Here is a 14,413-nt window from a genome sequence, read left to right as displayed (position 1 = left end):
TAATTTGCACCAGAGGTACACTTCAACTGTGAGAGACAGAATGTGAAAAAAAAATCCATGAATCCACATGGTAGGATTTGTAAAGAATTTATTCGTAAATTAGGGTGGAAAATAAGTATTTGGTCAATAACAAAAATACAACTCAATACTTTGTAACATAACCTTTGTTGGCAATAACAGAGGTCAAACGTTTACTATAGGTCTTTACCAGGTTTGCACACACAGTAGCTGGTATTTTGGCCCATTCCTCCATGCAGATCTTCTCGAGAGCAGTGATGTTTTGGGGCTGTCGCCGAGCAACACGGACTTTAAACTCCCACCACAGATTTTCTATGGGGTTGAGGTCTGGAGACTGGCTAGGCCACTCCAGGACTTTCAAATGCTTCTTACGGAGCCACTCCTTTGTTGCCCGGGCGGTGTGTTTTGGATCATTGTCATGTTGGAAGACCCAGCCTCGTTTCATCTTCAAAGTTCTCACTGATGGAAGGAGGTTTTGGCTCAAAATCTCACGATACATGGCCCCATTCATTCTGTCCTTAACACGGATCAGTCGTCCTGTCCCCTTGGCAGAAAAACAGCCCCATAGCATGATGTTTCCACCCCCATGCTTCACAGTAGGTATGGTGTTCTTGGGATGCAACTCAGTATTCTTCGTCCTCCAAACACGACGAGTTGAGTTTATACCAAAAAGTTCTACTTTGGTTTCATCTGACCACATGACATTCTCCCAATCCTCTGCTGTATCATCCATGTGCTCTCTGGCAAACTTCAGACGGGCCTGGACATGCACTGGCTTCAGCAGCGGAACACGTCTGGCACTGCGGGATTTGATTCCCTGCCGTTGTAGTGTGTTACTGATGGTGACCTTTGTTACTTTGGTCCCAGCTCTCTGCAGGTCATTCACCAGGTCCCCCCGTGTGGTTCTGGGATCAAAGCTCACCGTTCTCATGATCATTTTGACCCCACGGGATGAGATCTTGCGTGGAGCCCCAGATCAAGGGAGATTATCAGTGGTCTTGTATGTCTTCCATTTTCTGATGATTGCTCCCACAGTTGATTTTTTCACACCAAGCTGCTTGCCTATTGTAGATTCACTCTTCCCAGTCTGGTGCAGGTCTACAATACTTTTCCTGGTGTCCTTCGAAAGCTCTTTGGTCTTGGCCATGGCGGAGTTTGGAGTCTGACTGTTTGAGGCTGTGGACAGGTGTCTTTTATACAGATGATGAGTTCAAACAGGTGCCATTCATACAGGTAACGAGTGGGGGACAGAAAAGCTTCTTACAGAAGACGTTACAGGTCTGTGAGAGCCAGAGATTTTCCTTGTTTGAGGTGACCAAATACTTATTTTCCACCCTAATTTACGAATAAATTCTTTACAAATCCTACCATGTGAATTCATGGATTTTTTTTTCACATTCTGTCTCTCACAGTTGAAGTGTACCTCTGGTGCAAATTACTGACCTCTGTCATGATTTTAAGTGGGGGAACTTGCACAATCGGTGGCTGACTAAATACTTTTTTGCCCCACTGTATATGTATGTATGTATATACAGTATCTCAGTTATTTCACACATTTTAAGACAAATATCACAAAGCACTTCACAACACAACAAAACAAAACAAAAACAAAAGTGTAAAAAGATGAGTTTTGAGAGCTGTTTTGATGCTTTGTTTCTAGCTTTGTTAGAGCTGACATGGGTGCTTTGTTTATTTTGGGGTGCCGCTCATTTGACAGCCAGCAGTGGAGGAATACTCAAATAAAATCTCATGCACCTCACGTCTGAGTGTCACTACTAAACTGATGAACTGTGAAGCACACAACACAAAAATGGCTGCTTCATGATTACACTCATTTTAAAATCTGCAGGTTATATTATTGTGGCGGGGCGTGGCCTGCGGTGCCGTGCAGAGGAGGCGGACGCACCTGCACGGCATCCGCAATCACGCCCCGCCGAATTAAATATTGTACTGGGTCCTGTGGTTGTGTTGTTGTGATAGTGTTGAGCGGGCAGCGGGAGAGCTGCAGCTCTGTGAGTATTGTGGACAGCAACCGTCAAAGCTTTAATAAAAAGCATCAAAATGCCACTGGGTCTGCCGTGTATGTTTACAATTATTTTAGCATTTAGCATTAGCTGGAGTTAGCCTGGCAGTGATCCAGGCAGACTGCAAGAGTAAATCTAAACTGTCCAGGATGTGAAGAAAATGTTACCTGCTGATTTAGTCGATGTTCTCTGACAGTATTCAACAATGAAACCTTATTCAGGTTGTGTGAAGGAGTTTATTCTCCATGGCTAAGAGTGTAGGTATTATATTACTAACATCTGCAGCAACTTGATCCTCCTTGCTGATCAACAGCTCCAGGGTGAATTAAGAAGAGAAGTAAAGTGTTTTACTTATTTGTTTCAGTGCATTCCCTCCAGCTCTGTATTCTTGCATGCAGCAAGCTGTGCTGAAGGAAAAAAACTCTTCCACTTCAAACAAAGCTCCAGTTACCACTTTAAATGTTCACTGCCTTATTTTATATTATGGTAGATTCCTATACCTTCATTCAAGGTGATAAAGGCTTTTAAGTTGCAATATAGAATCCATCTAATTCCGAGAGATAAGAAAAGTGTTAAAATTCAACAGAACACCACTAGTCAAATATTTTTTTAAAAAAAATCTTGTTCAGACAACTATTAGTCAACAGGTTCATATCTAATGGGTATGGGGACACATGGATGCATGGTCAACATTTCTGATGCTTATCCAACTAGACAAAACAGGCTCAGCATCAATTCCAGTATCATAGTTGGTGTTCATCAGTCCTTATTCCTTTCTCATGGAAAGAAACTGAGAATATGCCATATGCCAAGCCAACCACCAACCACACCCCGTTACACACCCCCACTGCCCGACTTAGGCTGGGGAGCCATCCGGCCTAGCCTAACCCCCCACCTCGCACGAGCGAGAGAGGTGCGACCCTTGCCTATGGACCACTTTGAAGTTGAATTAAAAGGCTGGAGGGTCAGATACCACTGTGTGATCTGGGTGTGGGCATCCTTCGTGCGGTAGGATGCAGCAGTGCAGCAGGGCGTGATCCGAACAGAGGGTGACAGGGCGGCCCAGGAGGTAACAATGAAGGGTGTCAACTGCCCACCGGATGGCCAGGCACTGCTTTTCCACAGTGCTGTAACTGGCCACCCATGCTCCGTCCAGGTGTCGCTTTGGATGATGACATCATCCAGGTAGCCAGCAGCATAAGCAGTGTGTGGATGCAGTACCCAGTCCATAAGGTGCTGGAAAGTGGCAGGGTCTCTGAACAAGCCTAACGGAAATGTGACGAATTGGTACAAACCCTACGGAGTGAAGAAAGATGTATTTTTTCCTCGACTCTGCAGACAAGGGAATCTGCCAGTAGCCCTTGGTTAAATCCAGCATCGTAAAAAGCGAGCAGTGTCTAACCTGTCCAGGAGCTCGTCAACCAAGCAAGAGCAAGAGATAAGCATCAAACTGTAACACCTCATTCATCTTGCGATAGTCCACACAGAACCGTACAGACCCATCTTTCTTCGCTACAAGAACTATGGGGTTACATCAAGCACTGTGCAACTCTTTTATTACTCCTAGCTTTAGCATTTCCACAAATTCCTTTTGCACGATCTGCTCAGGTAACTTGTAGGGCCATAAACACACAGTTTCAAATTGATGCTCCATGAGATTCATACGGCTGGGCAGGGGGAGAGCACATCCGCAAACCACTGTTGCAATGTGACAGCATCCACTCTCTGGTCCTGTGTAAGATGGTTATCACAATGGTGGGAGGTGGGAATTAGTGATGTGCGGATCGATCCTGAAATATCGATTCCTCTGATACCAATCATTTATGTTCTAGAATCGATTCTCACATTAAAATATCAATATTTTAGTAATTTAGAGTAAATTTGTAGTTTATCATTAACAGGAACACAGTGGAAAGAAACTATAACATTCGGATTGTCTACATTCAAAGGAACTACTTCCTCTTCCGCCTGTCATAGTCATGTGCGAAATATGGCTGTATAAATGTCTCGCAGCCGCTAGTGTGCACTCATAACAATGGCTGAGCGTAATTGTGCGAACGTATTTTACCTCCACAAACAGCTGAGACGTTGTTTGCGATACATGTGGCAAAAAAAGTGAGGTGTTGTGGCCATACTTGCCAACCTTGAGACCTCAGAATTATGGAGACATTCAAAAGGGCTGTTGGGGGGGGCGAGGTTAAATACATTTTACAGGGTTTATTTATCGGATAAAATACGTTAAATGTCACCGTTATTATTGGCCGGCCTGGAAACAGCGGGGGTGTCCAAATTCAGAGGCTGCACCTGAGGACCCGGCCTTTGCGGTCTAAAGAAAGCCGGGTAGTACGTCACGAGCTCCCTCGGTGGAATGAAACTCTGCCGTCTGCTCCTTCCTATCTAAATTATAACCGGGCGCTGACGTAAACTCTCAACCATCTCACACTTCTGTTTAATCAGTTTTCTGTTTGACATTTATTCAGCTGTGTGAAAACCTCAGAGGAACCCTCCCGAGGGATTAATAAAGTTAAATTTAATTTAATCTAATCTAATAACTTTAATCTCAGCCAAACCGATTTACTCACAAACAAATAAAACACTGAAAAAGCCAAACAATAACATTTTTAAGTTATCAAACTGACTTATATATCATGTTTAACCCGAGTAGTGAAAGACCGCGGGGGTTTGAAGACGATGTGTCGGTCGGCTCAGATATTTGAAGTTTACACGGCTACATTCTCACCTGAAAATATGGTAAAAGTTTTTTTGCGACCCAGAAAGAGAAATAAGAGTAATATTAAAACTAAGCAGCTGCCGTCATTGTTGGAAACTGGAATTGGCTGGGCTGCGCTATGAATTCTGCGATATGGTTTTTCAATTTTGTTGGTCCAGGTTGGTCCATTTCTGACATTCAAGAACAAAACAAAAACAAATCAGCGACCAATATAGCCATCTTTCTTTGCAAGGACACTCAAAAGCCTGCCATCCATGGATTCTGTCAGTGTTTTGATCTGTTCACCATCAACATTGCGTGCAGCAGCAACCACAGCCTCCCAGACACTGTTCAGAGAGGTGTACTGTTTTCCCTCCTTGTAAATCTCACATTTGATGATGGACCACATGTTCTCAATGGGGTTCAGATCAGGTGAACAAGGTGGCCATGTCATTAGTTTTTCTTCTTTTATACCCTTTCTTGCCAGCCACGCTGTGGAGTACTTGGACGCGTGTGATGGAGCATTGTCCTGCATGAAAATCATGTTTTTCTTGAAGGATGCAGACTTCTTCCTGTACCACTGCTTGGAGAAGGTGTCTTCCAGAAACTGGCAGTAGGACTGGGAGTTGAGCTTGACTCCATCCTCAACCCGAAAAGGCCCCACAAGCTCATCTTTGATGATACCAGCCCAAACCAGTACTCCACCTCCACCTTGCTGGCGTCTGAGTCGGACTGGAGCTCTCTGCCCTTTACCAATCCAGCCACGGGCCCATCCATCTGGCCCATCAAGACTCACTCTCATTTCATCAGTCCATAAAACCTTAGAAAAACCAGTCTTGAGATGTTTCTTGGCCCAGTCTTGACGTTTCAGCTTGTGTGTCTTGTTCAGTGGTGGTCGTCTTTCAGCCTTTCTTACCTTGGCCATGTCTCTGAGTATTGCACACCTTGTGCTTTTGGGCACTCCAGTGATGTTGCAGCTCTGAAATATGGCCAAACTGGTGGCAAGTGGCATCTTGGCAGCTGCACGCTTGACTTTTCTCAGTTCATGGGCAGTTATTTTGCGCCTTGGTTTTTCCACACGCTTCTTGCGACCCTGTTGACTATTTTGAATGAAACGCTTGATTGTTCGATGATTACGCTTCAGAAGCTTTGCAATTTTGAGACTGCTGCATCCCTCTGCAAGATATCTCACTATTTTTGACTTTTCTGATCCTGTCAAGTCCTTCTTTTGACCCATTTTGCCAAAGGAAAGGAAGTTGCCTAATAATTATGCACACCTGATATAGGGTGTTGATGTCATTAGACCACACCCCTTCTCATTACAGAGATGCACATCACCTAATATGCTTAATTGGTAGTAGGCTTTCGAGCCTATACAGCTTGGAGTAAGACAACATGCATGAAGAGGATGATGTGGACAAAATACTAATTTGCCTAATAATTCTGCACTCCCTGTAATAATAGGGGAATGAACAATGAGATCATCAGAGTTAGATGGGTGATTACCATAGGTGTGTTATGCCAGAGGCGGGGACCCAAGATGAGTCCTGCCCACGAGCACAGACAACAACAAACAAACACAGATAGAGGTGAGAAAGAAAACTAAGACAGAGAGACAGGTAGACACAAAACCTGTGGGAAAACTGAGGGACCATGATAGTCTCTTTCTTATATAAGCCACTCATGTCCCAAATTATGTAACATTGGTAATTAGCAAGCTATTTTTAATGTTACACAAAACAGATTTTACAAAAAATATTTATAATAACAAGAAGCACTCAGAGAGTGAGAACCTCCACCAAGGCAGCTTATTCTCTAGGCAGTATTTTATTTTTAAGGGAGTCATATCGTATTTTGCATATAAACATTATGTAGGCGTAGATAATGGATAATAGGTATTTATCTGTAAATAACTGGACATGAATAACTTGACCTCATTATGTAATATTACACTGCATTATCTTTCTTGCTCAACAATTCTTCATTTAAAGATACTGTATAACACATTTTGGGGTGAACATGAAAGAACGGAAGATGTAAAATGTAAACGTGAGATCAGAGGTCAAATGTGACATGATGCCAACTATAATGTGATATTTAGAATCCCCATATACCAGTAACATTTTCTTGATGTTGCCTTTGCAAACAAAGGCAGTAGATCAATAGATAGACTTTGAGATTGATATGTTGACCTTAAAGAAGGTCAACAGTTTGAAGGAGAGGTCAGAGATCAAATGTGACATGATATTTTGAAACCTTCATATAGTTTTTTCCATGTGTCGAGAATGCGCACCATGCTTCTAAGATTCATAGTTTCTAAGTAATAAGGGTTTTTTGTCATTTTTTGAACAATGAATCATTAAATTGATTTTGAAGACTTGTACTATTAACATCACCCCACTCCACACCTCTACACAGTTTAATCAGATTTCAAGCAAATCTTTTAGAGCTACTATGCTTAAAAATAGCCAGAATGGCACACACAAGTTAAACATGAATGAAAATTACACAATCTTCAGGTGATGAGTACGTTCAGAAATTTGAATCTGCCTTTAAATGCATAAAAGTAAATAATTTTCATTCATTTATAAATTATCAACATAGTTGACTTGCTGTATAACATGTCATTGCATTAAATGGAAAGCAAAGTAAATGAAAACTTCAGGTCTGAGGCATAAACTTCTGAATAAACTGATTTCAATAATGTCAGCATGGTGAAACTGACATCTATGCTGAACATTGCCATAAATCATTCTGTAGTAATTCACAAAATAAATGAATAAATATAAAATATTGATTTAAAATGTGCAATGGCTAAAACACCACTTTATGTACTGTGAAGCCTGCAGTTACAAAGGAGAGCAATAAGTTAAGAACAGACATGTCATTACCGACTGAATACGCATGTAATTGGCTTCTCTTATATATTCACATCCTGCAAATCTTGAATGGTGCTATTTACTCTTACTTATGTTTACAAGTGTCACTTGCGTTTGTGTTTAAGTTCGAAAGCTGTTGATCTTAGACAAGAACTTATGTTTTAATATATGAAAGGAGTACATAGAAAAGAGTCATGTTTTATGTATGTTATCTAAGAACATTCAATAAAAACATGTGCAATGACAAGTAGCTACATAAAGTAGAAAATCTTTGCAGCATGTAAAATACTATATTAAATCCAAACCATGCATACCAGTGGTGAATACAAATATTTACTAAAACAAAACAGCTCTATATCCGCCATTATAGAAATTCATCTCATGTAAACAACAACGTGGCAGCACAGTGGCACGGTGGTTAGCACTGCTGCTGCACAGCAAGAAGGTCCTGAGTTCAATTCCACCATGAGGCCGGGGTCTTTCTGTGTGGAGTTTGCGTGGGTTCCCTCCAGGTACTCCGGCTTCCTCCCACAGTCCAAAGACATGCAGCTAGTGGGGATAGGTTAATTGGTTAATCCAAATTACCCATAGGTGTGAATGCGGGATTGAATGTGAGTGCGAATAGTTGTTTGTCCCTGTGTTTTAGCCCTCCTGTGTGTTAGCCCTGCGACAGACTGGCAACCTGTCCAGGGTGTACCCTGCCTCTCGCCCTATGACAGCTGGGATAGGCTCCAGTGCGACCCTGAAAAGGATAAGCGGAAGCGGATGGCTGGAAAACAGCTCTACTTTTTTAAAAGGACTTACAAAGCTACATTCACTGTTGGGAAGGGCAATGAGAAAGTCCCCACATGTGGAAAGGCTGCAGTAATGCAAAAGGTTGTAACATGACAGTAACTATGTATGGGGAAAAGGGGGAGGAAGAACTGTGAAATTATTATAAAATGTGATTCATAAAAACGTTTCATTAATACAGGACTTGACATTTTACATCAAACATAGCATAAAGAATACAATTTCTGGTTTCTATTTTGCTGCACTAAAAGTTTAGTCTAAAGCCATCATCACCCCACTGGATCTGCTATTTAAGAGACAAAGGACAATATTTTTTTGAAAATATATAATTTCTGAAAGGGGTAAAATGAAGCTGGTTTCTATGCTTTATGTGTAGATGATGAACAGTGCCTCCACAAATAGACAAAACAGAGGTAGCCATTACAATGTTAAGCAGACCTCCACTGGAATCAGTGGGTGATAATTTTGGTGGAATGCACAGGAGCATGTTTGTAGCCGTTAAAAACCTCTCCCCTTAGGTTCTCTTAGGCTACGTCCATACCTACATCGGTATTTTTGAAAACACAGCTTTTTCTATGCGTTTGGGCCCTTCGTCCACGTGTTAACTGTGTTTTGGATCACCGTAAACGAATAAACTTCTGCCAGGGTGAAAACTTTCAAAAACTAGTTTTTGCATTTACTTTTGGATGAGGAAAATAGAGATTCAGTCACGCAACGTCAAAGGTGTGCGCCTGTTTTGACGTCATGCTGGGCGCCACATTATTGTTTACATGTGATTAATTTCTATAATGGTGAATATAGACAAAATACTGTTGCTGTTACTTGTACTATCTGCAACTTTTACACACTTACATATACACATGCAGTTACTGTACCTCCATTTAGAAAAACAGAGGCGTCAGAGTGAGTTTTGGACATGGCTTCAACACATGAGCTCTCACAACCCAAATCCTGATGCCAACGTCGATTTTGAATAAATAAAATTTTTTACAATTAAATGTATGCATGCTATATGCATTTCGTCCATTCCTAAGTTGTGAGTCTACACCAGCCGTATTTCACAGCGTTGCGACTTATGAATCACTCAGACTAATGTAAAATGTTCAGTTTATTTCTTTACTGAATAAACTCTGGCCAAGGGAGCCAGTGAGACAAAATCCAAAATACTGTCTTTAGTTATTAACATGTGAAATGATGAAGACACTTGAAAAGTGCTGCCTTTCCAGAAAAACACAAAAACTTTTCAGAAGTACTTAAGGTTTGGTCAATATTTCTACATGGTTAGGATTTGGCATGTCCTTGAAAGCGTTTGACTTTGTTTTTTGTGTGGACGGAAATATTCTTTTAAAACTGCACATGAGGACGGAATTTGTTTTTAAACTGAAACAGAAAATCTGTGTTTTCAAAAATACCCGTGTACGTGTGGAGTAAACTGATAAAAGGATGTTGGAATAAATGAAGCATTAGAGATAGGATAGCAGTTTGGTCATTTTGAAGTGGTTCAGGATAGAGTTACTTCTTCTATGATTTAAAAGAAGCCAGTTAAGGTGTTTCAGTTCTCTAACGGTGTGTTCACACCGAACGCGATGGACGCGAATAGAGCGTCAGGTTTACATGTAAAGTCAATGGAAAGGCGCGATGACGCGCGATTGCGGGTCCCGCGAAAATTCGGAAGCAGATTTGCGTCGCGAAAACGCCAAAACGCGTGAAACGCGCGTCAGTGTAGCGCGTCAGGCGCGTTTGACGCGCGAAACGCGCGTCAGTGTAGCGCGTCAGGCGCGTTTGACGCGCGAATAAAACCACGCGCGTGAGTTTTTGTGTTGCACTTTGTGCATACGCGCGTTTCGCGTCTACCGCTCGAGTTGGAAAAATCTGAACTCCAGCGTCAAATCGCGCCGCGACAACCAATCAGGAGCCTGGTGACGTGGCTCTGACCTAGGTCAAAGGGGCAGATCCAGCCAAAGCCCTTCATTCTTCATTCAGTATGGAGGAAAAGCTGATCAGCGCCGTGGCTAACCACCCCGAGCTATATGATGCCAGCTCCTATTTCTACCGAGACAGGAATAAAAAGGACCTAGCTTGGAGACACATAAGTGAGGAGATCGGGCAACCTGGTAAGTTCATTCCTTCTTCTTTTTAATTTTCAGACTGACCCGATGAAGCCGTGCAAAAGCTAGCAAGCGCGCCTACTGTCCCGCGATTTTCCCACTGTTGTACAAATACCTTTCCGCTAACCAGATAATGCGTTTATTCAGAGGACATCTGCAGGAGAAAGTGGAAGAGCCTCAGGGACACATATAATAAGGAGAAGAGGTCAGAGAAGGAGAAGAGGAGTGGGTCTGCAGCAGGATCGGGGAGGAGATGGAAGTTCTTCGCGGTCATGGGGTTTCTGGACCCCTTCCTCACCCCGCGGGAGACCAGCGGTAATATGGTGCGGACCGTGGAGAACTTCTCCCCCGAGGACCAGGGACAGCCCGAAGAGGCAGCAGGGGAGTGTCAGTCAGAAGGTATGTTTACAATTAATTAATGTAGGCAGTTAATTTATGCGTGTTGTCATACAGGAATATATTTTGTTTATTAATAAACAGTATAAAGTAGTCCCGCTGTTCATCCGTCACTGCCTCGCCTTTTCGCTGATTTTTTTTATTGCACCGTACAGCTTTCAACGATGCGCATTGCATTCTGCAGTCCAAATGACAAATCTCCTCCGTGTCGTGTCTCCTGCGCTTGCCAAACTTATCATGTTTGGTTTTGATAACCATCACTTCAAATAGAAAAAAACAGCACAAAAACACTCATAACTATGACCCTCATTCGGAAATAGACACCTGCACCGGGAGCAAAAAAGGCGCACAAAAGTGGCGCCGCAGACGGAGAAAAAGCGCGGCATAATACTTTTACGTTTTAAAATCGACAAAGGTTTGCACTTTTAGAATCAACTTGTGAGAACTGTGACTACTGTTCATGTGCTGCAATAAATGGGAGACCACTGTATATAATAATAAGTATATAATAATATAATATTCTCTATGACTATTGTCTTCAACCTGTTAACATTTAATATTGTCTTGATAGAGTCAAGTTATCATGCAGCAGAGTCCTCCCCTGTTGCTTCTCCTGACTCCCCAGTCCCTGGTCCCTCCACTCCTGCTGCTGCACCCACAGGTATGAACATCAAGCACTGATAGCTTTTTACTTGCTTGGATTCCCTTGTGATCACCTTTACTAAATATCTACAACCAATCTGTTCATATCCTGTTTTTTTTCAATTTTGAAAATGACAATCTAGTAGCAGCCTTCTCATTTCTTTGTGGTGTTTTGTTCTGTTTTTTACAGGCCCACAGAGGAGGAGAGCTCGAAGGCGGTCGAGGGAAGGGTCCCAGGATGGTCCATCGGCGGTGGAGCTGGCTATCCTGGAGTCCCTAAAGAGGCCACGCCCGTCTGCAACAGAGTATTTCCTCCTCGGCCTTGTTCCTGCTCTGGAGAGCATGCCGCCTCAGACACGAGAATTCGTGAAATTCCAAATTCATAAATTAGTTTTTGACAACAGCACAGCTGTGCTAAATTTGGAAACATTGGACCCTAATGATCAGTAGTTTTCTGATGAGGCAGCAGCTCTCCAGGGCAGAAACAATGTTCTTATTCTTCTCCTCCTTCTCCCCTGAGGCTCTTCCACTCCAAGCTGGGTCCTTTTTATTCCTGTCTCTCTGTAAATAGTTAAATTTCATATATTTATGTTGAATCTTTTTATTACTGAATTTATATATTTTATCAAATAAACATTTATAATGACAAATGTCTCTGTTCTACTACACAGCAAATATTGGCACCCGACTTGACACAAGTAGAATTTATTTCATATTATACTAATGACAAAATATACTGATACAGTGGGATGCAAAAGTTTGGGCAACCTTGTTAATAGCCATCATTGTCCTGTACAAATCGTTATTTGTCACAATTTAAATTGTCAGTTAAATACATCATATAGGAGACACACAGTGATATTTGAGAAGTGAAATGCAGTTCACTGGATTTACAGAAAGTGTGCAATAACTTTACACTAAATAAAGCAGGTGCATATATTGGCAACACATAAAAAGAGAAATAACATAAATATGTAGTGTATATCAATGTGTGTGTCTCCTATATGATATATGTAATTGACATTTTTTACTGTAACCGATTCATACAGGAAAATAATGACTATTAATAAGGTTGCTCAAACTTTTGCATCACACTGGTTATAGGAACATAGTGAAGACAAGTTACTTAAGAGAATAAAGAGAGGTTAGGTTATTTTGGAGTAGAGATCCATTTATTAAGAAAATTTTAAAAAGGAGAAAGTTCCCTTGTAGTTGTGGAACATGGATCCTGAGTTGGGGGGTGCCTTCGTCTGGACGTGCTTCCCATCCAGAGCTCCACAACAGAGGGGGAAGTTCCAGCGCTCCTGGAATCCCTCTGCGATGGACCGCCAGTCTTCAGTTGAAGGCACAGCCGTGAAATCGTCCACTAGACAGTCCCAGATGGCCGTCGCTACCTGGGGGATGATCTGGCTCACCATACCTATGACACCACAGCCATGCTATCATTCAACCACTGATAACAGCATAAATCGAATTAAATTAAATCGGGACTTGATGAGACCATCTGAGTATCACTAGAAATATTATAAACAGTACCAGTTTGCTATCGGTAAACACCGAGAGCATTCACTGTTAGCATAGCACATCCATGTTAGCAGTGTATAAACGATACACTGCTAACATGGATGTGCTATGCCATCAGTAAATGCCGACAGCATTCACTGTTAGCATAGCACATCCATGTTAGCAGTGTATAAACGATAGTTTATACACGCCGACAGCATTCACTGTTATAGCACATCCATGTTAGCAGTGTATACACGATACACTGCTAACATGGATGTGCTATGCCATCAGTAAACGCCGACAGCATTCACTGTTAGCATAGCACATCCATGTTAGCAGTGTATAAACGATAGTTTATACACGCCGACAGCATTCACTGTTATAGCACATCCATGTTAGCAGTGTATACACGATACACTGCTAACATGGATGTGCTATGCCATCAGTAAACGCCGACAGCATTCACTGTTAGCATAGCACATCCATGTTAGCAGTGTATAAACAATAGTTTATACACGCCGACAGCATTCACTGTTATAGCACATCCATGTTAGCAGTGTATACACGATACACTGCTAACATGGATGTGCTACGCCATCAGTAAACACCGACAGCATTCACTGTTAGCATAGCACATCCATGTTAGCAGTGTATAAATGGATGGTTTAGCATATATTAGCACAGGTATCAATAAAGGACTACCGTATTGACCACTTTTACTAACCTCAGGCAGACGGACAGGCGCTCTGCAGGTGGGATTGAGCGCCTGTAATTGGTGTCTAGGCGGGCGATTCTGGGACCGACACGGGAAAGCAGGTCCTCAAACTGGCCGGGTGACAGACGATGATATCGCTGGAATCTGCCGTCATCCAGGCGCAGCTCCTGGAGCAAATGGTGAAACTCACCAAACTGCTCACGCGCCTGGAGGACCTGATGGACCCAGGTACGGCGAGGACGTCTTTTACGCTGCTGCTCTGCTCTCCACAGTACATAGAGAAGGGAGACTCTCTCTTCAAGCGCTAGCTCGATAGCTGCCATCTTGCAAAACCAGGTCTGGCACAACTCCCTCCCATATTCCTCCCACATTTCCGGTTCACGCGCGTCACGCGCGTCAAAATATCATATTTTGACGCGCGATGGATTTTTCTTGGACACGAGTTGAGACGCGAATGTACACGCGTCAAATTAGGGGCGTTTGGGGCGTTTTATTCGCGTCCATCGCGTTCGGTGTGAACACACCGTAATACCTCCTGGGAGCCCCCCAGTAGTGATGTTCGATTCGTGAACGAATCGTTCAATACTCGAGAATCACTTTACTGACTCGTGAATCATGATTCA

The 14,413-nt window shown here is 42.5% G+C and overlaps 2 protein-coding genes across 2 annotated transcripts; one reads left to right on the top strand and one right to left on the bottom strand.

Moving 5' to 3' along the window:
- The first annotated feature begins 10,065 nt into the window (after positions 1-10,065).
- On the top strand, positions 10,066-12,624 carry LOC309719090 (uncharacterized protein). Its single transcript, XM_082554953.1, has 4 exons — positions 10,066-10,537; positions 10,679-10,930; positions 11,499-11,588; positions 11,760-12,624. Exons 1-4 carry the CDS (start codon positions 10,408-10,410, stop codon positions 12,017-12,019), a joined length of 732 nt encoding a protein of 243 aa, XP_082411079.1. The 5' UTR covers positions 10,066-10,407; the 3' UTR covers positions 12,020-12,624.
- Positions 12,625-12,719: 95 nt separating this feature from the next.
- On the bottom strand, positions 12,720-14,161 carry LOC309719097 (uncharacterized protein; the record flags this gene model as incomplete). The annotated part of the gene is made up of 2 exons (XM_082554964.1): positions 12,720-12,989; positions 13,800-14,161. The coding sequence occupies 2 exons, from the start codon at positions 14,159-14,161 to the stop codon at positions 12,905-12,907; spliced, it is 447 nt and encodes a 148-aa protein (XP_082411090.1). The 3' UTR covers positions 12,720-12,904.
- Positions 14,162-14,413: the final 252 nt, after the last annotated feature.

Source organism: Aulonocara stuartgranti (genome assembly GCF_965226115.1).
Source record: "Aulonocara stuartgranti genome assembly, chromosome: 12".
NCBI lineage: Eukaryota > Metazoa > Chordata > Actinopteri > Cichliformes > Cichlidae > Aulonocara > Aulonocara stuartgranti.
Note: the sequence above shows the minus strand (reverse complement) of the source record. Positions and strands in the feature narration are given on the sequence as shown.

Bases quoted from the DNA above. Each gene is read 5' to 3' on its own strand.
- LOC309719090 (XM_082554953.1), top strand. From the start codon at position 10,408: ATGGAGGAAAAGCTGATCAGCGCCGTGGCTAACCACCCCGAGCTATAT. The intron at 10,538-10,678 runs GTAAGTTCATTC...GCGTTTATTCAG, and splicing joins TGAGGAGATCGGGCAACCTG to AGGACATCTGCAGGAGAAAG. The intron at 10,931-11,498 runs GTATGTTTACAA...TTGTCTTGATAG, and splicing joins AGGGGAGTGTCAGTCAGAAG to AGTCAAGTTATCATGCAGCA.